The sequence below is a fragment of the Gorilla gorilla genome, chromosome 1, assembly GCF_029281585.2.
Source record: "Gorilla gorilla gorilla isolate KB3781 chromosome 1, NHGRI_mGorGor1-v2.1_pri, whole genome shotgun sequence".
Classification (NCBI taxonomy): domain Eukaryota; kingdom Metazoa; phylum Chordata; class Mammalia; order Primates; family Hominidae; genus Gorilla; species Gorilla gorilla.
In genome coordinates, this window is record NC_073224.2 from 213,045,351 (window position 1) to 213,068,715 (window position 23,365).

A 23,365-nucleotide genomic window follows, 5' to 3' on the forward strand; every position below is an offset into this window, starting at 1 on the left:
TGCCAAAGTGCTGGGATTACAGGCGTGAGCCACTGAGCTTGGCCCTTTATTTTTTGCTTTTGTTTGAGGTCTCTCAATCTACAGGTTCCTCCTATCACCCAGTATAATGTGTAGACTTTGTCTGAATTATGAATCAATGAATCAATAGTAATCAACCCAATTAAAAAACGGACAAAGAGGGCCGGGTGCGGTGGCTTACATCTGTAATCTCAGCACTTTGGGAGGCCAAGGCGGGTGGATCACCTGAGGTCAGGAGTTCGAGACCAGCCTGACCAATATGGTGAAACCCCGTCTCTACTAAAAATACAAAAATTAGCCGGGCGTGGTGGCACGCACCTGTAGTCCCAGCTACTCGGGAGGCTGAGACGAGAATTGCTTGAACCCGGGAGGCGGAGGTTGCAGTGAGCCGAGATCGCACCATTGCACTCCAGCCTGGATGACAGAGCGAGGCTCCATCTCAAAAAAAAAAAAAAAAAAAAGACAAAAAAGCAGGGCACCGTGGCTCACACCTGTAATCCTAACACTTTGGGAGGCTGAGGCCAGTGGATCACTTGAGCCCTGGAGTTCAATACCAGCCTGGGCAATGTAGTGAGACCCCATCTCTACAAATAGTTTAAAAAATTAGCCAGGCATAGTGGGTTGCATCTGTGGTCCCAGCACTCCAGCCTGGGCGACAGAGCGAGACCCCAACTCAAAAATAAATAAAATATTACCTACAAGTGCTGAGTCAAATGATGTGTAGCTTTGCTTTTACTAGATAATGCCAATTGTTTCCCAAAGTGGTTGTATCAACTTACATTTCCACCAACACCGTATGAGAGCTCCAGTTCCACCATGTTGTCATCGACTCGAAGGTTTTAAAGTTTGCCAACATAGTGGATGCAAAGTGGGTCTCGCTGCATTTCTTTTATTATTGAGTTGCGCATCTTTTCTTTAACGTAAGCCTCTAGCAACTCATAGCACTTTCATTGTAAATTGGACCTGCGTGTGTCCTCTTTTGCGAAGTATCTGCGGCCCATTTTTCTACCGGGTTATCTTTTTCTTACCGATTTGTGGGAGTTCATCAACACATTTTGGAAAAATAAATGGAAGAACGACTAAAGGTTCAGAACTGAGGAAGGCTGAGATTAGGTGTGCAATATCCACAACTAAATACCTCAAAAATGACCCCTCCCGCAGGCTTCTTATTTGGTCCTCATGAGAGCTTTATGAAAGAATTCTATGACCCCATTTTCCAGGTGAGTTTTTCCATCATCGCCGGCTTCCCTCTGTGTGAAAGGAACACAGAAGACTTCGGATCTTCCAGCTCCAGGTTCCACAACCCCAACCCCAAAGGACTAGTTAGAATTTTTCACAATCTCGCAACGCAGGCGCTGGAGCGTTGCTCGCGGTGTTCTCGCGAGACTTGGTTCCAGCCGATCATGTGACAATCCAAGATGGCGGTGCCCGGCGAGGCGGAGGAGGAGGCGACAGTTTACCTGGTAGTGAGCGGTATCCCCTCCGTGTTGCGCTCGGCCCATTTACGGAGCTACTTTAGCCAGTTCCGAGAAGAGCGCGGCGGTGGCTTCCTCTGTTTCCACTACCGGCATCGGCCTGAGCGGGCCCCTCCGCAGGCCGCTCCTAACTCTGCCCTAATTCCTACCGACCCAGCCGCTGAGGGCCAGCTTCTCTCTCAGACTTCGGCCACCGATGTCCGGCCTCTCTCCACTCGAGACTCTCCTCCAATCCAGACCCGCACCTGCTGCTGCGTCATCTCGGTAAGGGGATTGGCTCAAGCTCAGAGGCTTATTCGCATGTACTCGGGCCGCCGGTGGCTGGATTCTCACGGGACTTGGCTACCGGGTCGCTGTCTCATCCGCAGACTTCGGCTACCTACGGAGGCATCAGGTAAGAGTGAGAAAGTTAATAGACTGGGCCTATGGGCCTGGAACAGAGGCACCTTTTCAGAGGAGTGGTGAGGATAAGTCAGGCCTCTGGTTAGGACTCTATGAGTTTAGTTCATATTCTAGACAGAGCTTCAGGCTCAACTTGCAGGGAGTTAGTTCAATACATGGAGAAAAATAAACCGGAGAGGCTTATTTGGAAGAGCCTTCATTTTGTTAGGTCCCTTTTGAGACCCTTTCTCTATCCAAGGGGTTGATTTTGCACTAACACAGAAAGAAAAAAGGAAATCCAGTCTCTAACCCTCTTACTGTCTTTCTCTCCTGCTCTCTCTGTGCTTCCTACCCAGTCCTTTCAGTAAGATACAAATGAAGAGACAATCTTTTCTCTGGACAGCTCCCACTTTCATGGGAAATCAATTTGATGGGGAAACAGGACAGTGCAGAGCCCTCCAGTTCACACATTCAACAAATGCTTACATTGCTAGACCTAGTGTGACTAGCTGGGTATGCAGAGAACAGTTGGACATAGTGTGTGCTCAGAATCCACAAAGGAAGAGATTTGGAAAAAGGTAATTGCCACAGAGATGTCATTCTAATTGTTAGCATTCACTGAGCACTCTGTATTTAGTGGGCACTGTTCTAAGCCTTTTGTTTTCTTACCCCTCTCAACAGTCCTATGAGATAGGAGCTATTGTTTCTCCCATTTCATAGGTGAAGAAACTGAGGGAAGCCGAAGTTATGTGACTTGCCTGAGGTTACAGAGTTAGTGTCAGAGCTACAACAAACCTAGGCATCTGTTCCAGAGCCTATACTGTTTATCACCAAGTGCTGTGAGATGACAGAGGAGGGAGAAACTAACTTCCTAGACGGATCATGAAATGTGGCTTTCCATCTGGGTCTTGAAAAATAAATAGGAGTTAATAGGAGAGAATGGTGTTTCTGGGTTTCAGGGTAAATGGCGTTTGCAAAGACACAGCTTTGAAAGCTCGTGAAAAACTTTCAGGGCATGTTAAATTGTTCATTGTGGGCTGGGTTGCAATGGCTCGTGCCTGTAATCCCGGTACTTTGGGAGGCACAGGTGGGCGGATCTCTTGAGCTCAGGAGTTCAATACCAGCCTGGGCAACATGGTGAAACCCTGTCTCTACCAAAAATACAAATTAGCCGGTTGTGGTGGCGCATGCCTGTAGTCCCAGCTACTTGTGAGGTTGAGGTGGGGGGATCACTTGAGCCCAGGAGGTGGAGGTTGCAATGAGTCAAGATCGTGCCACTGTACTCCAGCCTGGGTGACAGAACAAGACCCCATCTCAAAAAAAAAAAAAAAAAAAAAGAAGAAGAAAAAAAAAAGAAATTAGGAGAAAAATTGTTTGGTGTGGCTGGAACACATGGTATGAAGACATGCAGGAGGTGGGAGTTGCTGATAGCTGAGAATCAAAAGGTCATCAGGTGGGTAGATACCGCTTGAGGCCAGGACCAGCCTGGACAACATGGCGTAACCCTGTCTGTACTAGAAATACAAAAATCAGCCAGGCATGGTGGCACATGCCTGTAATCCCAGCTACTCGGAAAGCTGAAGTATGAGAATCACTTGAACCCGGGAGGCGGAGGTTGCAGTGAGCTGAGATCGCACCACTGCATACGCCAGTCTGGGTGACAGAGTGAGAATCTGTCTCAAAAAAAAAGAAAAAAAAAAGTTCATCAGGAGCCAGAGCTGGAAGAAACTTGTATGCCCAGCCAAGGTGATGAGAAGTGACATGAAACTACTAGGTAGTTATGTAGTTCCGCTTGGGGAGAGATGAAAAGACCTGGAGTTTGAGAGGGAGGAACAGCATGAGGCTAATGGATTTATTTTATTATTTATTTATTTATTTATTTTTGAGACAGGGTACTCTGTCGCCCGAGATGGAGTGCAGTGGTGCAATCTCGGCTCACTACAGCCTCACCTCCCAGGCTCAAGCAATCCTCCTGCCTCAGCCTCCCAAGGAGCTGGGATCACAGGGTGCACTACCACTCCCAGCTAATTTTTTTATATTTTGTAGAGATAAGGGTCTCACTATTTTGCCCAGGCTGGTCTTGAACTCCTGAGCTCAAGCAATCCTCCTGCCTCAGCCTCCCAAAGTGCTGGGATCACAAGCGTGAGCCACTGTGTCGGCCTAGATTTATTTATTTTTATTTTGCCTACATCTGTTTACTAGGGAAAGGCTAACAGATTTAAACATTGGCCAATTTCTGGCTCAAGTGTTGCTGGAGGCTTCTGGGTTTCAAGATCTATTCTCTCTCCTTTCCAAGGTCTGGGCTCCTTTCCCTTCAAGACCCGGAAGGAACTGCAGAGTCAGAAGGCAGAGAATGAAGCCTTCACCCTGGCTGACCTGAAGCAACTGCCGGAGCTGAACCCACCAGTGCTGATGCCCAATGGGAATGTGGGGACTCCCCTGCGGGTCTTTTTGGAGTTGATCCGGGCCTGCCGCCTACCCCCTCGGATCATCACCCAGCTGCAGCTCCAGTTCCCCAAGACAGGTTCCTCCCGGCGCTACGGCAATGTGCCTTTTGAGTATGAGGACTCAGAGACTGTGGAGCAGGAAGAGCTTGTGTATACAGCAGAGGGTGAAGAAATACCCCAAGGAACCTACCTGGCAGATATACCAGCCAGCCCCTGTGGAGAGCCTGAGGAAGAAGCGGGGAAGGAAGAGGAAGAAGAGTCTCACTCAGATGACGTGAGTACAGTGTGCTACCCTGTCCTTGCTGGCAGCTGAAAGAGGCCAAAGGCATTAATAATACCACTCTTCAATTGTCTATTACAAGGGTTCTTAACCTGGGGTCCTCAGGAGGGTTCCAAGGAGTCCAAGAAGGAATGTAAAACTATATTTGCATGTGTGTTTCTGTATTTCTCTAGGGAGATGGTCCAGAGCTTTTACCAGAAGATTCGTAAGTGGGTCTTATTTTTCATTCCCTTGGAAGGGATATATAAGGACGGTTCCTTTTTTTTTTGAGACGGAGTCTTGCTCTGTCGTCCAGGCTGGAGTGCAGTGGCACGATCTCGGCTCACTGCAAGCTCCGCCTCGCGGGTTCACGCCATTCTCCTGCCTCAGCCTCCCAAGTAGCTGGGACTACAGGCGGCCACTACCATACCCGGCTAATTTTTTGTATTTTTAGTAGAGACGGGGTCTCACTGTGTTAGCCAGGATGGTCTCAATCTCCTGACCTCGTGACCCGCCTGCCTCAGCCTCCCAAAGTGCTGGGATTACAGGCGTGAGCCACTGCGCCTGGCCAGGATGGTTCCTCTTTATTCATTTTTTTCTTTTTTTTTTTTTTTGAGACAGAGTCTCACTGTGTCACCCAGGCTGGAGTGAAGTGGTGCGATCTCGGCTCACTGCAACCTCCACCTCCTGGGTTTAAGTGATTCTCCTGCCTCAGCCTCCCGAGTAAGCTGGGACTTCAGGCATGTGCCACCACGCCCGGCTAATTTTTTTTTTTTTTTTTTGTATTTTTAGTAGAGATGGGGTTTCACCATGTTAACCAGGATAGTCTCAATCTCCTGACCTTGTGACCCACCTGCCTCGGCCTGCCAAAGTGCTGGGATTACAGGCGTGACCCACTGTGCCAGGCCCATTTTTTCTTTTTTAAAAATTATTATTTCCAGCCGGGCACAGAATCTCTTGAACCCGGGAGGCAGAGGTTGCAGTGAGCTGAGGAAAAAAAAAAAAAAAATTTCCACATGAAAGACCAGATAAGGAGAATTCATTTTCATAGATGAAAATGTGCTGACCAAGACATGTGCAGTGACTTGTCTAAGATCATCTCAGGAAATAGAGGTAGAGCTGGGATATGAACCCAGTTCTTGCTTCTTCTCTAACCTGTGCTTGCTGTCATAATGTGGTTGAACTGTCATCTCTATTTTCTGACCTAGAGTCAGCAGATTGAACAGTAGCCTCCACTCTCACTTCGTTAGTGACATAGACATTTTTTTGGTTCCTTTCTCCAAACTTGGTTGCACATCCATAAAATCAAGTAAGGTGTGATTTGTTGGGAAAACTTTTTTAAAAATGCGTACTCCGGGTAAAAAGTAATTCACCCATGTTTCAAAGCTTCCAGCCAGCTGGGTGCAGTGGCTCACACCGGTAATCCCAGCACTTTGGGAGGCCAAGATGGGTGGATCATTTGAGGTCAGGAGTTCGAGACCAGCCTGGCCAACATGGTGAAACCCCGCCTTTACTAAAAATACAAAAATTAGCCAGGCATGGTGCCTGTAGTCCTCGCTACTGGGAGGCTGAGGCAGGAGAATCACTTGAAGCCAGGAGGTGGAGGTTGCAGTGAGCTGAGATTGCACCACTGCACTCCAGCCTGGGCGATAGAGTGAGACTCTGTCTCAAAAAAAAAAAGCTCCCAGCCAAGATTGCTAAGACATCTGGACCACATCCTTAGTGTGGTACCATCCTGACTTCCCCTCTCCTCTTCTCTCCCCTTCCTTCCTTCCTTTCCTTTTTTTTTTTTTTTTTTAAGCAGGCTCTGGTTCTATTGTCCTGGCTGGAATGCAGTGGTGCAATCTCGGCTCACTGCAACCTCCAACTCCCTGGGCTCAAGCCATCCGCTCACCTCAGCTTCCCTAGTAGCTAGGACTACACTTACACATCACCACACTTGGCTAATTTTTGTATTTTTTGTAGAGATAGGGTTTTGACTTGTTGCCTAGACTGGTCTTGAACCTCTGAGCTCAAGGGATCCTCCCACCTTGGCCTCCCAAAGTGCTGGGATTACAGGCGTGAGCCACTGCGTCTGGCCCCATCCTGACTTTTCTTCAGCACTTGAAGGCCTGCAGGGTTTCAAGCTAGGAGTCATTCTATCATTCCACAAGTCCCGTCAAGCCAAGGGCTAGTGTAGGATTCCGAAGGCATTCTAAGACCCATTTCCTGCCCTCAAAGAGCCTAAAATCTCCCTGAAGAGAAAGAACCAGCATCTGGAGATGCTGCACCTGGATGTGGCCACCCGGGTTTGCATTGCTGGCTCTGCTGCTCCCTCAGTGTACTCTTTTGGACAAATAACTTTTTACTCCCCTGAACCTAGGTTTTGTCATCTGTAGAATGGGAATAATGGTACTTATCTCACAGGGTTGTTGCAGTGGTTAAAGGAGCTAAGCTATGGGAAGGGCCTGACACACCAGAGACAATAAGCGTTATTGTCCATTCTTTCTTTGTGATATGACATAAAAAGGCCTAACCAGTGTGTACTGATTAGCATTGGGAGTTCAGAGACTGGTGTGAGACCTGTAGGCCTAAATGTGGGGGGCTTCATGTAGGCTGTATGACGTGAGGGATGAGGAGGATTTAATCAAGTGGAGAAGAGAAGGGTGTGGGAGAGGAAAGTGGGTATTTCAGGCAGGGAACAACATGGCCAAACGCGCAGAGGTGAGTCAGGCTTGTGGGGACAGGAGCAAACTGTTGAGAATTATCAGGGGCTGGAGACGTGTTGGTCAGGGGCCAAATATGTGCTGCTTCTTGGAGAAATCTGAAGGAATGGGGCTGAGGCTAGCCACACATGCCTCCTGTGCCCTGAGCTTCCCTCCCTCTGGGCATGAGGTCAGGAAGTTCAGGCAGATCACCTCTCCCTGCCTTTTAGGACGATGACCGGGGTGAGGAATGGGAACGGCATGAAGCGCTGCATGAGGACGTGACCGGGCAGGAGCGGACCACTGAGCAGCTCTTTGAGGAGGAGATTGAGCTCAAGTGGGAGAAGGGTGGCTCTGGCCTGGTGTTTTATACTGATGCCCAGTTCTGGCAGGAGGAAGAAGGAGGTAATGCTGGTACCCAGGCAAAGGCAGGGGTGACCCCTGCTGCATTCTCTTGGGGTTCTCTGTTCCACATGGTAGATTCTGTAGTGGTGAGCCCAAATAAAAGGCTAGGGAACAGGCTGACCTTTAACCAATCATCCTTTTTAAGAGTGGGGATCAGTGAGATGGAGAGAAAATGCCCCCCGCCCCGCCCCCCACAAATTCTGAATAACCCTCCCAGAGGAAGGATCTTAAAATACAAACAAGCTGGGTGCAGTGGCTCATGCCTGTAGTCCGAAGTACTTAAGAGACTGAGGCAGGAGGATCACTTGAGCCCAGGAGTTCAAGGTTGCAGTGAGCTATGATCCCACCACTATACTCCAGCCTGGGGGACAGAGTGAGACCTTCTCTAAAACAAACAAATGCCCCGCTGGGTGCAGTGGCTCACACCTGTAATCCCAGCACTTTGGGAGGCTGAGGCGGGCAGATCACGAGGTCAAGAGATCGAGACCATCCTGGCCAACATGGTGAAACCTCGTCTCTATGAAAAATACAAAAATTAGCCGGGTATGGTGGCACGCACCTGTAGTCCCAGCTACTTGGGAGGCTGAGGCAGGAGAATCACTTGAACCCGGGAGGCAGAGGTTGGAGTGAGCCAAGGTCGTGCCACTGCACTCCAGCCTGGGGAAAGAATGAGATTCTGTCTCAAAAAAGAAAAAAAAAAAAAAGCCAAAAAAACTCTAGGTTTAACTCTTAATAGAACTGAGAGTCCTTAATGCACTCTGTTGGATGCTTTTCTGTCCCTACAGATTTTGATGAACAGACAGCCGATGACTGGGATGTGGACATGAGTGTGTACTATGACAGAGGTACTGGGCAAGGAGTGGCAATATTGGAGGTGAAACAGGTGCCCTGGCCTTGCAGTGACACTTTACCAGAGCTAGCAAAGGCTGAGACAGGGTACCGTTCCCGTTCCCTTGGGGTAGCCCACTGAGAGGGTTCCTCTTAAAACATCTTTGGTTGTGTACATTAAGTGCTAGTTTTGGACAGAGCCTTCATCCTTTCTTGGAGGAGGAGGAGGGATAGATAGCCCTCAGGGGCTCTGGGTCTGATGGTCAGGCCCTGGTAGGGTGGGCTGGTCAGGAGCTCAGGCTCTAGTAAGGGTTTAGATTTTAGAAGAGGAAATGACCTGGGTGGGGGAAATAGCCAAGTAGGGGAGGGAAGACCTGGGTTCTAATCCTCTGTCTGTCATTTGTTGGCTCTGTTACTTTTCTGCACCACAATCTTCTCATCTGTATGATTGGGGAGAGCCATGGTTCCTACTTTTGGGGAGCTCCCAGTCTAATGAGAGAGATACAGAACACTATTAAAATGAATAAGTCAATCTTACGAGGGGGTCCTAGAAACCTGATTCTTCCCCCTTCTTTGAGAGGGACGCTTCCATAAACTAAGCTCTGTTTCCTCAGATGGTGGAGACAAGGATGCCCGAGACTCTGTCCAAATGCGTCTGGAACAGAGACTCCGAGATGGACAGGAAGATGGCTCTGTGATCGAACGCCAGGTGGGCACCTTTGAGCGCCACACCAAGGTGAGTTAGCACTGTGCCCACCCCATGGACCCCTCTCTTTTCCTTCTCTACTTTAATTCCTTCTCCCATCCCCATTCTCCCTGCTACCAGCAGGAGCCCCATTTCTTGAGTCTCGTCCCTTCACTCTGCAGGGCATTGGGCGGAAGGTGATGGAGCGGCAGGGCTGGGCTGAGGGCCAGGGCCTGGGCTGCAGGTGCTCAGGGGTGCCTGAGGCCCTGGATAGTGATGGCCAACACCCCAGATGCAAGCGTGGATTGGGGTAAGTGTGACTGAGGGACTTCCCTGCGGGCCCAAGCCTTTCAGCTATGCCCTGGTTTCCCTCTTCCCACTGGTTTTGGCATGGCTGCTGGGTACTCGTGCGGGATGAAATTCAAAACAGTTAAGAGGAAAAAGTGGATCTGGGCCAGGCACGGTGGCTCAAGCCTGTAATCCTAGTGCTTTGGGAGGCTGAAGTGGTAGGATTCCTTGAGCCCAGTTTGAAACCAGCCGGGCAACATATGAGACTGTCTCTGTTAGAAAAATAAAAAGTCCGGGCGTGGTAGCTCACGCCTGTAATCCCAACACTTTGGGAGGCCCAGGTGGGCAGATCATTTGAGGTCAGGAGTTAGAGACCAGCCTGGCCAACATGGTGAAATCCCCGTCTCTACTAAAAATATAAAAATTAGCCGGGCGCGGTGGCTCACGCCTGTAATCCCAGCACTTTGGGAGGCTGAGGCGGGTGGATCACGAGGTCAGGAGTTTCAGACCAGCCTGATCAAGATGGTAAAACCCTGTGTCTACTAAAAATACAAAAAATTAGCTGGGCACGGTAGTGGGCGCCTGTAATCCCAGCTACTCAGGAGGCTGAGGCAGGAAAATCGCTTGAACCCAGGAGGCGGAGGTTGCAGTGAGCCAAGATGGTGCCACTGCACTCTAGCCTGGGCGACAGAGCAAGACTCTGTCACAAAAAAAAAAAAAATAGCTGGGCATGGTGGCATGCACCTGTAGTCCCAGCTACTCTGGAGGCTGAGGCAGGAGAATCGCTTGAACCCAGGAGGTGGAGGTTGCAGTGAGCCGAGATCACGCCATTACAATCCAGCCTGGGTGACATAGTGAGACCCCATCTCAGAAATAAATAAATAAATAAAGTAAATCTGACTTTTTTTTTTTTTTTTTTTTTTTTTTTAAAGACTAAGCCCTAAGGCTTAACAAGATCATTCATACCCTTTGTTGGAGGAGTTTGGACTTGATGGTTACTATTAGGAAGTCTGTAGTGACAGAATGAAAATTTTATATGAGGCCCCTTCTTGCTGGCACTGTCAATGGATAGATAAGAGGGCTGGAGAACAAAGACCCAGATTTAAAGCCTCTGTCTTTGGACAAACCAGACATGTAGTAACTACTTCCCCGTCCTCTCCCAACCCCTTTAACTGGAGTTTGAGAGCAGCCTTCTCACTGAGAGCCCGTTTTTATCCAGGTACCGTGGAGAGAAGCTACAGCCATTTGGGCAACTGAAGAGGCCCCGTAGAAATGGCTTGGGGCTCATCTCCACCATCTATGATGAGCCTCTACCCCAAGACCAGACGGAGTCACTGCTCCGCCGCCAGCCACCCACCAGCATGAAGTTTCGGACAGACATGGCCTTTGTGAGGGGTTCCAGTTGTGCTTCAGACAGCCCCTCATTGCCTGACTGACCGGGTTGGGGGCTTCCTTTCATGCTACATGATGAAAACCCTCTGCCCTGGCCTCATCTACCACTGAAGCAGAAAGGAGTCTGGGAGCAGCAGTCTTCGTGGCTGGTTCAGGGTGTTTTGCTCCGAGCCTGCCTGCCTGCCGGTTCTCTACCTCAGGGGCATTTTTACAAAAAGCCCCCTCCCGTCCCCTCCCCTTGGATATTAGGGGTAACGACCGCTTGTCTTTGGTCTCTAACCCTAGTCTCTGGGCTTGCCCTATGCCTCCTGCAGAACCTTGAAAAGCTGGGTTGAGTGAGGCTATCAGCACAGCCTTCCTTGGGGACTCTGAAGGTGTCCCCACGAAGGCCAGAAAGGGGTAAAGGGTCCTGGGCGAGGAGAGGATTTGTGGTGCTTGGAAGAGCCGACCTTGGGTGGGCCCTCCACCGCCTCTACCCTCACTGGGTGGAATTACCAGCGGAAAGTCCGCGGGAGGTGGCTTGGGTGTGCGACGTCACGGAAGAATAAAGACGTTTACTACTGGAGCTCCCTTACTTTTCTAATTCGAGTCTGAAGGAAGGTTAGAGAAATTCCGAGAGCGATTTTCCCGCAAAAACGCTACATTCGACCCACTACCCGCGAGAGAAATGCGGCTGCGCCGCCCGCCCCTCGGCGTCTAGCTACGCCCCGCTGTGAGGGCGGGACTTCCTCTCGTTGGCTCGCCGTTTCCGGCGCTGTCCGGAAGTCGAGTTAGTCTAGTTAGTACCGGCCTGTTATCTCCTTTTGCGCGAAGCGGTCCCAGCTGTTCCGCCTGAGGCGAGTGACGCTGGCCGCCAACGAGGTATACGTACTGGGACCCTCGCCCTCAGTCTCGTCTCCGGCGCGGCTACCTGCCCCGTTTTCCCTGTGAGTTGACCTGCTCCGGGCCGCGGGCTGTCAATGGCAGGGGCCGCTCCGACCACGGCCTTCGGGCAGGCGGTAATCGGCCCGCCGGGCTCAGGGAAGACCACGTACTGCCTGGGCATGAGTGAGTTCCTGCGCGCGCTGGGCCGGCGCGTGGCGGTGGTGAACCTGGACCCGGCCAACGAGGGGCTGCCGTACGAGTGTGCCGTGGACGTGGGCGAGCTGGTGGGGCTGGGCGACGTGATGGACGCGCTGCGCCTGGGGCCCAACGGCGGCCTGCTCTACTGCATGGAGTACCTGGAAGCCAACCTGGACTGGCTGCGTGCCAAGCTCGACCCCCTCCGCGGCCACTACTTCCTCTTCGACTGCCCAGGCCAGGTGGAGCTCTGCACGCATCACGGCGCCCTGCGCAGCATCTTCTCCCAAATGGCGCAGTGGGACCTCAGGGTGCGTCTCAGGGTGGGGAGGCCCATTTTGCAGATGGAGTAACTGAGACAGGGAGGACAGACGCCACGCCCCCATGTCACACAGGGAGGTAGGGGCTGAGTCGCTTTGGAGTGAAACAGGCATGAGTTCAGAATCTGGCTCTGCTACTGACTGGCTGTGTGGTGTTGATAAGTCAGTTCATCACTCTGAACCTCAGTTTCCTCACGTGTAAAATGGATGTGTTAGTAGCCAACTTGGCGATTTTGGAAGTATGGAAGGGGTTAATGTCGAAAGTGGCATGGAGATTGTTGTAAATTGGTGGGCAAAAGTAAATGAAAGAGTGGAGTCAGATGCCATGGGATTTAAACCCCTTGCCCACTGGGAGGCTCAGTGCAAGACCTCGTGTAAGAAAAAAAAATGACTCCTATTTCCTGGGAGAAGGAAACCAGGGTGGTTATTAGAAAGAAACAGAGTCAGGAGACTAATGGGGAAAGCTTCCCCTCTGTCCTCAAGCCCTCATTCTCATGGGGGAATGCTGATCCCTGTTTCTCCAGGCCACTCTCACCCTGTCTCTTCCCTCCCAGCTGACTGCCGTCCACCTCGTGGATTCTCACTACTGCACAGACGCTGCCAAGTTCATTTCAGTACTGTGTACCTCCCTGGCCACCATGCTGCACGTGGAACTGCCCCACATCAACCTCCTTTCCAAGATGGACCTCATTGAGCATTATGGGAAGCTGGGTAAGAGCTTCTGTTCCAGGCGAAGAGCAGGGCAGCAGCTGGGCTAGAATGAAGCAGACATCTCAGCTGAAGGTAGCTGCCTCTGGTGCCTTGCGTGGTCTGGTGATAGTAGCCACAGGCAGGTTCTAACTCCTGCCCATTTATTTTGTGCCACTCTGTGCTAGTTACCGTTGTAGATTTTGGAGACGAGAGAGCTACAGATGGTGTTAGGTGTTATGAAGGAATTAAAGTGATACGACAGTGAATATTTGGGAGTGAAGTGAGTGAGCTTTGGAGTAAAACAGGCATGAGTTTAAATTCTGGATCTGCCACTGAATCATCGTGTGGTCTGGGTAAGTCAGTTCATCTCTCTGGACCTCAGTTTCTCACTTCTGCTCTGAGGCAGTGGCATCTGAGCTGAGACATGAATGGTGAGAAGGAGCCAGCAAAGGGAGGACTGTTCTATGCAGAGGCACTAGTAGGAATAAAGGCCTTGTCTTAGTCAGTTTGTGCTGCCATCACAAAAATACCATAGACCAGATGGCTTAGCCAATAAATATTTATTTCTCACAGTTCTGGAGGCTGGTAAGTCCAAGATCAAGACACAAGCCGATCTGGTGTCTGGTGAGAGTCTGCTTCCTGGCTCCTAGACAGCCTCCTTCTGTCCTCACAGAAGGAGGCTATATTCTCACTTGGCAGAGAGAGAGAGAAGGGGTGGGAGGCCAGGGACAAAATAGGGAAGATTGAGGTAGAAGCAGGCTGGTATGAGGCAGGGGAGTTGGCTAGAGTCCCAGTGGCCAGCTTTTTTTTCTTGATAAATTAGTACTCTCGGCTGGGCGCGGTGGCTCACGCCTGTAACCCCAGCACTTTGGGAGGCTGAGGTGGGCGGATCACCTGAGGTCAGGAGTTCGAGACCAGCTTGACCAACATGGAGAAACCACATCTCTACTAAAAATACAAAAAAGTAGCCAGGCATGGTGGTGCATGCCTGTAATCCCAGCTACTCGGGAGGCTGAGGCAGGAGAATCGCTTGAACCTGGGAGGCGGAGGTTGTAGTGAGCCGAGATCTCGCCATTGCACTCCAGCCTGGGCAATAAGAGTGAAACTCCGTCTCAAAAAAAAAAAAAAAAAAAAAATTAGGCCAGGCACAGTGGCTCACGCCTGTAATCCCAGCACTTTGGGAGGCCGAGGCAGGCGGATCACGAGGTCAGGAGATTGAGAACATCCTGGCTAACATGGTGAAAACCCGTCTCTACTAAAAATACAAAAAATTAGCTGGGCATGGTGGCGGGCACCTGTAGTCCCAGCTACTTGGGAGGCTGAGGCAGGAGAATGGCGTGAACCCAGGAGGGGGAGTTTGCAGTGAGCCAAGATCGCGCCACTGCCCTCCAGCCTGGGCGACAGAGCAAGACTCTGTCTCAAAAAAAAAAAAAAAAAATTAGTACTCTCCTGAACTGGGAACATTGTTCCCTAAATAGCATCTCTAGCAACAAAGGAACCTAGAGAAGACAGATAAAATGACCAGCACATGAGCAATAGGGAGGTTCTTGGGAAAGGGAGGTGTTGGGAAAGGGAGGGACCTTGTCCAGGGAGGCCAGTTAGCTTCTAGTCTGGACATGGAGTGATGTAGAGTCCTCAGCTTACTTTAGGATAGAGCTGCCAGGGAGCCCAGATACTTAAGTTTTCTGGGCAGAAACAGGCCACTAGGGGGATGTCCAACTTACTTCTTTTAGTGGGAAATGATTTATAAAACTGAATCAGGGACCTCAGCATCATCTAGTCCTTATTTTACATTAAGAAATAACTGGCTCAGAAAAGGAAAGTGATTTACCCAGGAGGCTACTCTGCTAGAATGTAGCATTTATTCAGTTTAACCATTTACAGAGTCTTTGCAGTGTATGTGCCAGGTCCTGAGGGTATGACCTGACTATGAGCTCTGTGAGGTGAGGACGACCATGCACAGTTCTTGGTACATACTTGTTATCATTATTTGCAACTTTTTTTTTTTTTTTTTGAGACAGAGTTTCGCTCTTGTTGCCCAGGCTGGAGTGCAATGGTGCAATCTCGGCTCACTGCATCCTCCGCCTCCTGGATTGAAGCGATTCTCCTGCCTCAGCCTCCCGTGTAGCTGGGATTACAGGCATGTGCCACCACATCCAGCTAATTTTGTATTTTTTTTTCTTTTTTTTTTGAGACGGAGTCTTGCTGTGTCGCCCAGGCTGGAGTGCAGTGGCGCGATCTCGGCTCACTGCAAGCTCCCCCTCCTGGGTTCACGCCATTCTCCTGCCTCAGCCTCCTGAGTAGCTGGGACTACAGGCACCCGCCACCACGCCCGGCTAATTTTTTATATTTTTAGTAGAAACAGGGTTTCATCGTGTTAGCCAGGATGGTCTCGATCTCCTGACCTTGTGATCCTTCCACCTCCCAAAGTGCTGGGATTACCGGCTTGAGCCACCGCGCCTGGCCTAATTTTGTATTTTTAGGAGAAATGGAGTTTCACCAAGTTGGCTGGTCTTGAACTCCTGACCTCAGGTAATCACCCACTTCGGCTTCCCAAAGTGCTGGGATTACAGGCATGAGCCACCGTGCCCAGCCTGTTTGCAGTTATTGATCAAGCACTTCTCTGTACCAGACACTGGGGTTTATAGCATTTAATCTTCATAACAGTCCTATGAAGTAGGTACCTGCCTATATAGCTAGTAAATAGCAGAGCCAGCAGGTAAAACCTAATGCTTTTTTTCTTAGTAACTTCATTTTACTGTGTCAAGAAATATTTGAGCGCATGAGTGCACAAAGGAAAAAGGAACCTCGTCCTCAGGTCTTTAGCCTGATACTGGTTGCTCCTGAACACTGGTTTCTCTCTTTAGCCTTCAACCTGGACTACTACACAGAGGTTCTGGACCTCTCCTACCTGCTTGACCACCTGGCTTCTGACACTTTCTTCCGCCACTACCGCCAGCTCAATGAGAAGCTAGTGCAGCTCATCGAAGACTATAGCCTGGTCTCCTTTATCCCTCTGAACATCCAGGTACTAGGGGCTAAGACGGGACTCTTGACAGTGCGTGGGATTCACCAAGCCAAAAGCACAGGAAGCTTTGAGGGCTTAAAGAATGGTCTTTGCCCGCTGGGCGCGGTGGCTCAAGCCTGTAATCCTAGCACTTTGGGAGGCCGAGGCGGGCAGATCATGAGGTCAGGAGATCGAGACCATCCTGGCTAACCCAGTGAAACTCCGTCTCTACTAAAAATACAAAAAATTAGCTGGGCGTGGTAGCGGATGCCTGTAGTCCCAGCTACTCAGGAGGCTGAGGCAGGAGAATGGCGTGAACCCGTGAGGCAGAGCTTGCAGTGAGCCGAGACCACGCCATTGCTCTCCAGCCTGGGCGACAGAGTGAGACTCCATCTCAAAAAAAAAAAAGAATGGTCTTTGCCCTGGGTTGAGTATCACTGAGAGTAACCTTAGTTTCAGGACCAGGGGCTGCTGTAGGGGCAGAATTCCAGTAAAGAGAGTGGACCAAACTTTTGCCCTATCTATTTTGTGTTGCTGGATCCTCTCTTCACATATTCTGTCCTCTGTGAAAATGGGTGAGTTCAGAAAGTCATCAGCAAGAAAGTTCACCAGGACCAGGGACAAGTCTCTTAAGCCCATTCAACTGGGCAACTGTCTGTTGACTTTGCGAAGTGGTACCCAACCCCTGTGCCTCTCACCTTTACCCTGCAGAGATAACCTGGGAGACGCAGGTGCATGTTAGATTCCTTTCTGCAGTGGGTGGACTTGAGCTAACTTGTCTCCTCCCTTCTAATGCCACACTTTTCTGATATGAGGAGATGAACTCTATAATACCAATCACAACAATTACCTCTTATTTCTGGCTTTCTGTGCTGGGCACTGTGCTAAAGACTACACATACATAATTCTGCTTTGTTCTTCCCACCATGTGATATATAGACTGTTCTTATCACTGTATGTGGATGAGGAAACACTTATAGTTTTGTTTTGTTTTGTTTTGTTTTTTGTGACGGAGTCTCACTCTGTCACCCAGGCTGGAGTGCAGTGCGTTATCTTGGCTCACTGCAACCTCTGCCTCCTGGGTTCAACCGATTCTCCTGCCTCAGCCTCCCAAGTAACTGGGATTACAGGCATCCGTCACCATGCCCAACTAATTTTTGTATTTTTAGTAGAGACAGGGTTTCACCATGTTGGCCAGGCTGCTCTCGAACTCCTGACCTCAAGTGATCTACCTGCCTTGGCCTCCCAAAGTGCTGGGCTTTACAGGCGTGAACCACCGTGCCTGGCCCAGTTATAGATTTAAAACATGCATACTCATTGGATGTCTACTTAAGAGAAGTACTGTGCCAGGCACTGGGAATACTGCGACAGATGACCTGGCCCTAAGGGGTGTTTAGTTGAGTAGGGGAGGCAGGTGGGTTAATAGGCGTTTATTAAATGGCAGGGATACCATGTACAATAGGTGTAAACCCAGGGGACTGTGGATATGCATAGGGGAGCTTATCTGTTCTAATCTGAGTGAGTTGGTGGTCAGGAAACATGAGATTTATCCAGCCTTTGGGGACATGTAGAACTACTCCAGGCCAAGAAAGCTACAGGTACAGAGACAACATGGAGGAAGGTGTATTTAGAGATTGCAAGCAGTTTTACATACTTCTGTTTCACTCACAGAACTGTTTCTCTCCTCCCTGCTCAGGACAAGGAGAGCATCCAGCGAGTCCTGCAGGCTGTGGATAAAGCCAATGGATACTGTTTCGGAGCCCAAGAGCAGCGAAGCCTGGAAGCCATGATGTCTGCCGCAATGGGAGCCGACTTCCATTTCTCTTCGTATCCTTGCCAGCTTCCTGGCCATAGCAGAGAGGGTGAGACATGGGACTCAAGAATGGCCACAGGAGGTGCAGTCATCAACCTTGTGGATGACCAATTTCTTTTTTTTTTTTTTTTTTTTTTTTTTTTTTGAGATGTAGTCTTGCTCTGTCACCCAGGCTGGAGTGCAGTGGCACGATCTCAGCTCACTGCAAGCTCTGCCTCCCGGGTTCACGCCACTCTCCTGCCCCAGCCTCCTGAGTAGCTGGGACTACAGCCACCCACCACCACGCCCAGCTAATTTTTTGTATTTTTAGTAGAGATGGGGTTTCACTGTGTTGGCCAGGATGGTCTTGATCTCCTGACATTGTGATCCACCCAATTTCTTTTTTCTTTTTTTTTTTTGAAAGGGAGTTTCGCTCTTGTTGCCCAGGCTGGATTGCACAATGGCGCAATCTTGGCTCTGTGTAACCTCTGCCTCCCATATTCAAGCAGTTCTCCTGCCTCAGCCTCCCAAGTAGCTGGGATTACAGGTGTGCGCCACTGTGCCCAGTTAATTTTTGTATTTTTAGTAGAGACGGGGTTTCACCATGTTGGCCAGGCTGGTCTGGAACTCTTGACCTCAGGTGATCCACCTGCCTCAGCCTCCCAAAGTGCTGGGATTACAGGCATGAGCCACTGCGCCTGGCCATGGATGACTGATTTCATATTGATCAGTTGGGCTTCCTGATGACTGTCTCTCATGTGCAAAGGTGGTTCCTTGGTTTCAGAGTTGGTTGTACTGAGGACAAGAGAGGATATTGATCAATAGGAGTAACAAATACAGAGGCCCAGAAATGAGAGGGCATTAGTCATTCGGGAGAGATGCAGGAGTCCAGTTGCCTGGTGTGTTGCATGTGAAGAGGAAAGGGCGTTTCAGGGGTACCGGCAGGGCTGCCAAGGGAGGGGCCTGAGTGCCCTACTAAGGAATGTGGACTTCAGTTCATGGGTGGGCAGTGGGAGCAAGTATTCAAGCAGTACTGTTGAACAGGGTGTGACACGATCAGATGTACATTTTAGAAAAGCCCCTGCAATTGTGGAAAATGCATTTAAGGGACATGATTGGGGGCAAAAGAGTTTTACAGTCTTGCTAGGTGAGAAGGGTTGAAAGATTTGTAGTGAGAATAGAAAGAAAGGTGTAGAATGGAAAAATACTAAGGAGATAGACTGTAAGAGTCAGTGACTGAATGGGATAGATGGAGCTGGAGCAGAACTTAGCTTCCCAGATCTCTGGCTTAGACGGTAGGTGGTTGTTCTAATCACTGAGGCAGGAAAAGGAGGAGGGAGCAGGTTTGTCACATGGATGAAAGGGACAAGAGCTGGCAGATGTGCTGTGTTCAGGGGTCCATGGGACATCCAGAGCTGTCCAAGAGGCAGCCAGACTTTTGGAGCTTGGTTAGTGACTAATGAGGCTGGAGCCAAGGTCATGGGTAGGTGTCCATCAGGTCACAGAGGCCATGCGTGAAGCAGGACAGGAAAGTCCAGGCCCTCTAGGCTGATGCTCTCACAGATTCAGCATCTATGCAGCATGCTGGAGACAAGGGGGACTCAGGAGTCTTAGGGTATAGAGGAAAATAATTTCAGCCAACACTTACTGATGTTTCTCGAGCCATATGTGGGAAACAAAGCTCATGGGGTGGGGGTTGGAGGAATGACTTATAAATGATGGCAGTAGAGTGTGCAGTCCGTGATGAAGGTACTAAGGAGCTGCGTCACACCTGCAGTTAATGTAGGCCAATTGGACTGCATGTGCTCAGCAAAAGAGGGGAGGAGCGATTTTTTTTTTTAATTTAAGATGGACTTTCTTTTGCTGTTGTTGCCCAGGCTGGAGTGCAATCTCCAACTCCAGGGTTCAAGTGATTCTCCTCCCTCAGCCTCCTAAGTAGCTGGGATTACAGGCATGCTCCACCACACCTGGCCCTTTTTTTTTTTTTTTTGAGATGGACTGTCAATCTTGTTGCCCCAGTTGGAGTGCAATGGTGCAATCTCAGCTCACTGCAACCTCCATCTCCCACGTTCAAGCAATTCTCCTGCCTCAGCCTCCCGAGTAAGTGGGATAATAGGTGCCCGCCACCACTCTTAGCTAATTTTTTGTATTTTTAGTAGAGACAGCGTTTTACCATGTTGGCCAGGCTGGTTTCAAACTCCTGAACTCAGGTGATCCACCTGCCTTGGCCTCCCAAAGTGCTGGGATTATAGGTGTGAGCCACCATGCCCGGCCTGCAACTTTTATATTTATTTCTTAGAGGCAGGGTCTTGCTCCTTTGCCCAGGCTGGAGTGCAGTGATGCAATCATAGCTCACTGCGACCTTGAACTCCTGGGCTCGTTACCCTCCCACCTCAGCCTCCCAAAGTGCTGAGATCACAGGCATGAGCCATCGTCCCCAGCTGGGAGGGGCAGTTTATGTTTGTTTATTTTTTGAGGCAGAGTCTCACTCTGTTGCCCAGGCTGGAGTGCAGTGGCGCAGTCTCAGCTCACTGCAGCCTTGACCTCCCTGGGCTCAAGTGATCCTCCCACCTCAGCCTCCTGAATAGCTAGGACTATGGGCATGTGCCACTGTGGCCAGCTAATTTTTGTAGAGATGGGGTTTCACCATGCAGCCTAGGCTGGGAGAAGCAATTTAAATAATGTAGTATTTTGTACACCGTACAGATGGTTCCCAACTTACGATGGCTCAACTTTATGATGGTATGAAAGCTATATGCATTCAGTAGAAATCATACTTTGGGTACCTATCAATCATTCTTTCACTTTCAGTACAGTATTCAATAAATTACATGAGATAGTCAATACTTTATTGTAAAATAGGCTTTGTGTTAGATAATTTTGCCCAAATGCAGCTAACGTAAGTGTTCTAAGAATATTTAAGGTAGGCGAGACTAAGCTATGATGTGTGGTAGGTTATGTGTATTAAATGAATTTTCGACTTAAGATATTTTTGATTTAGGATGGGTTTATCAGGATGTAACCCCATCATAAGTCAAGGAGCATCTGTACGTTACTTTATGTATTCGTATATATAAAGGATTCTATTCACAAAACCATGTATGCTGCATTTAACAAATAATTTGAGGAATTTTAAATAGTATTTTTAACCATATACATTTGTGCTGATTTTAGATTCTGCCCTGACCCTAACCCCCTTAAGATTCAGCAGCTCTCTGTAAGAGAGTAGGGACTGATACAAATAAGGGTGTGGTCAGCTTTGCTGAAGGGTAGGTGGGTAAGGAAAGCTTTATGGAGGCATGGCACGTGAGTTATGTCATTTCAAGGTGAGGGTTAGCCAGTCTAATGAAGAAGAAAAGGGAATTCAAGTTAAAGAGAACAGTATATGCAAAGGCATAGGGGTTCAAAGTTGAGACAGGTTTCAAGGGTTGCAAATAAGATGGCATGGGCCAAGTGTAATGGCTTCATGCCTGTAATTCCAACACTTTGGGAGTTAAAGGTGGGAGGATTGCTCAAGGCCAGGAGTTTGAGACCAGACTGGGCAACATAGTGAGACCCCATCTCTCTCTCTTTTTTTTTTTTTAAGTATAAAAATTTATTTTTGGCCAGGTGTGGTGGCTTGCGCCTGTAATCCCAGCACTTTGGGAGGCCGAGGCGGGCGGATCACGAGGTCAGGAGATCGAGACCATCTGTGTCAACATGGTGAAACCCTGTCTCTACTAAAAATAGAAAAATTAGCTGGGTGTGGTGGCATGTACCTGTAGTCCCAGCTACTCTGGAGGCTGAGGCAGGAGAATTGCTTGAACCAGGGAGTTGGAGGTTGCGGTGAGCCGAGATCGCGCCACTGCACTCCAGCTTGGTGACAGAGTGAGACTCCATCTCAAAAAAAAGAAAAAGAAAGGTCTGTAACTCGAACATCATTTGGTGGGCTAAGTGCTTTACTTGCAGGGTCATTTAATCCTCATTTCAACCCCTTTTATAATTGAGGCAACAGGCCCAAGGTGCCTCTCCCGGGATGTTTTGGAAGAACAGTTCAAACCTTGGTTTTGGTGGATGTAGAATCTGTTTCTTACTTTGGAGCCATTTGGTAGTACAACAGCCATGGTGTCCTAACATAGCCAACCTAGCCATGGCTAACCTCCATGTCCTCATCAGACCCCAGACCCAGACATCATCAGGATTTGAACTCCCTTAGTCTGGCTCCAGAGCATGTGCCATAATGCAAAATTGCAAGGTTAGCACTCTCCAGTCCTTTGATCCGCAGCAGTGTGTGGAAGAGGCAGATAGAGGAGCATTTGAGTCTGGGTGTTTTTGAAGGCTTCTCATACCTGATTGGTCCCTATAATTATGAGGAAGAGAGGGATGGACATGGTTGGAGTGTAGGCATCAGCGGAAGTCAGATCCTGCCCAGACCAGCTCCCCATCCTCTGCCTATGCTATCAGCCTTGACGCACCCTTCCTCAGCACACTGGGCATCCAGGAGAAGTACCTGGCACCCTCGAACCAGTCAGTGGAGCAGGAAGCCATGCAGCTATAGCAACAAGGTGGACCCTGGAGAGCAGGATGCATAATCCAGCACTGGGGAAAGTGGAGGCTCCTGATGCAGGCTGCAGACCCAAGAGCAAGTCCTCCCAGCGAGAGCTGGCGGGCTGGCAAGGGGATATTCAGCTCTGCAAAGGACTTCTGGCCAAAAAGCCAGACATGGTGCCAAGCAGAACACCCCCCATACCGTCAGTGGTGTCCGTGAGCTCTGGGCCCTGCCACCAGAAAGTCAAGCATTGGTCCTAGTCAGGCTGTGATGAAATATGCTACAATACAAGAGTTTATTTTCTACTTTTTGTGACTTCCAAACTTTTCTTCAGTCTTCCGGGCCCAGGGGTTTGGGGAAGAATGAGGGAGTGTCACCTAGCCTTGGAATAATCAGTATTTCCCCAAAGCATATAATTCACATTCAGTCACATAGGATTTACATTCAGTCTCCAGTCATGTGTTTTTATTAATCTTCAGTTTTTGGTTCTGAGGTTTGTTTTTTAAAAGATGGGGTCTTACTATATGGCCCAGGCTAGACTCAAACTCCTGGGCTCAAGCGATCTTCCAGCCTCAGATGCCTGAGTAACTGGGACTACAGGTGTGAGCCACCATGTCCCACAATTTTCAGTTTTAACAGAGCCTCAAGCTTCAGCTTTCACAGGCAACACTTCCTAACTAGAACTTTGTTAATGTTTTATATTCATTGTATTTGTTCTATGGTTTTATTCTATTGTTGACAAGTGTTAACTAGTTTTCCATTTACAGTAGTGGTTAAAAGTTTACTTCAAGGCCGGGTGTGGTGGCTAACGCCTGTAATCCCAGCACTTTGGGAGGCCGAGGCAGGCGGATCCCAAGGTCAAGAGATCGAGACCATCCTGGCCAGCATGGTGAAACCCCATCTCTACCAAAAAATTTTTTTAATTAGCTGGGCATAGGTGGCACGCGCCTGTAGTTCCAGCTACTTGGGAGGCTGAGGCAGGAGAATCGTTTGAACCCAGGAGTCAGAGGTTACAGTGAGCTGAGATTGCACCACTGCACTCCAGCCTGGTGACAGAGCGAGACTTTGTCTCAAAAAAAAGGTGTACTTCAAAAATGAAATAGAAGG

General features: G+C 49.4%; 2 protein-coding genes across 2 annotated transcripts; both read left to right on the forward strand.

Annotated features, from left to right (window-relative positions):
• The first annotated feature begins 1,387 nt into the window (after positions 1 to 1,387).
• Positions 1,388 to 11,427, forward strand: GPATCH3 (G-patch domain containing 3). Its single transcript, XM_004025249.5, has 7 exons — positions 1,388 to 1,887; positions 4,171 to 4,595; positions 7,495 to 7,669; positions 8,455 to 8,514; positions 9,112 to 9,233; positions 9,365 to 9,492; positions 10,690 to 11,427. The coding sequence occupies exons 1-7, from the start codon at positions 1,437 to 1,439 to the stop codon at positions 10,904 to 10,906; spliced, it is 1,578 nt and encodes a 525-aa protein (XP_004025298.1). The 5' UTR covers positions 1,388 to 1,436; the 3' UTR covers positions 10,907 to 11,427.
• A 131-nt stretch (positions 11,428 to 11,558) lies between these two features.
• On the forward strand, positions 11,559 to 22,563 carry GPN2 (GPN-loop GTPase 2). The gene is made up of 5 exons (XM_004025250.5): positions 11,559 to 12,232; positions 12,796 to 12,952; positions 15,799 to 15,959; positions 17,635 to 17,765; positions 22,195 to 22,563. Exons 1-5 carry the CDS (start codon positions 11,822 to 11,824, stop codon positions 22,265 to 22,267), a joined length of 933 nt encoding a protein of 310 aa, XP_004025299.2. The 5' UTR covers positions 11,559 to 11,821; the 3' UTR covers positions 22,268 to 22,563.
• The last annotated feature ends 802 nt before the right edge of the window (positions 22,564 to 23,365 follow it).

Excerpts from the sequence above, each read along its gene's own strand:
- GPATCH3 (XM_004025249.5), top strand. The coding sequence starts at position 1,437 with ATGGCGGTGCCCGGCGAGGCGGAGGAGGAGGCGACAGTTTACCTGGTA. Across the intron at positions 4,596-7,494 it reads AAGAGTCTCACTCAGATGAC|GACGATGACCGGGGTGAGGA; the intron begins GTGAGTACAGTG and ends CCTGCCTTTTAG. Across the intron at positions 8,515-9,111 it reads GAGTGTGTACTATGACAGAG|ATGGTGGAGACAAGGATGCC; the intron begins GTACTGGGCAAG and ends CTGTTTCCTCAG.
- GPN2 (XM_004025250.5), top strand. The coding sequence starts at position 11,822 with ATGGCAGGGGCCGCTCCGACCACGGCCTTCGGGCAGGCGGTAATCGGC. Across the intron at positions 12,233-12,795 it reads TGGCGCAGTGGGACCTCAGG|CTGACTGCCGTCCACCTCGT; the intron begins GTGCGTCTCAGG and ends CTTCCCTCCCAG. Across the intron at positions 17,766-22,194 it reads GCCGACTTCCATTTCTCTTC|CACACTGGGCATCCAGGAGA; the intron begins GTATCCTTGCCA and ends ACCCTTCCTCAG.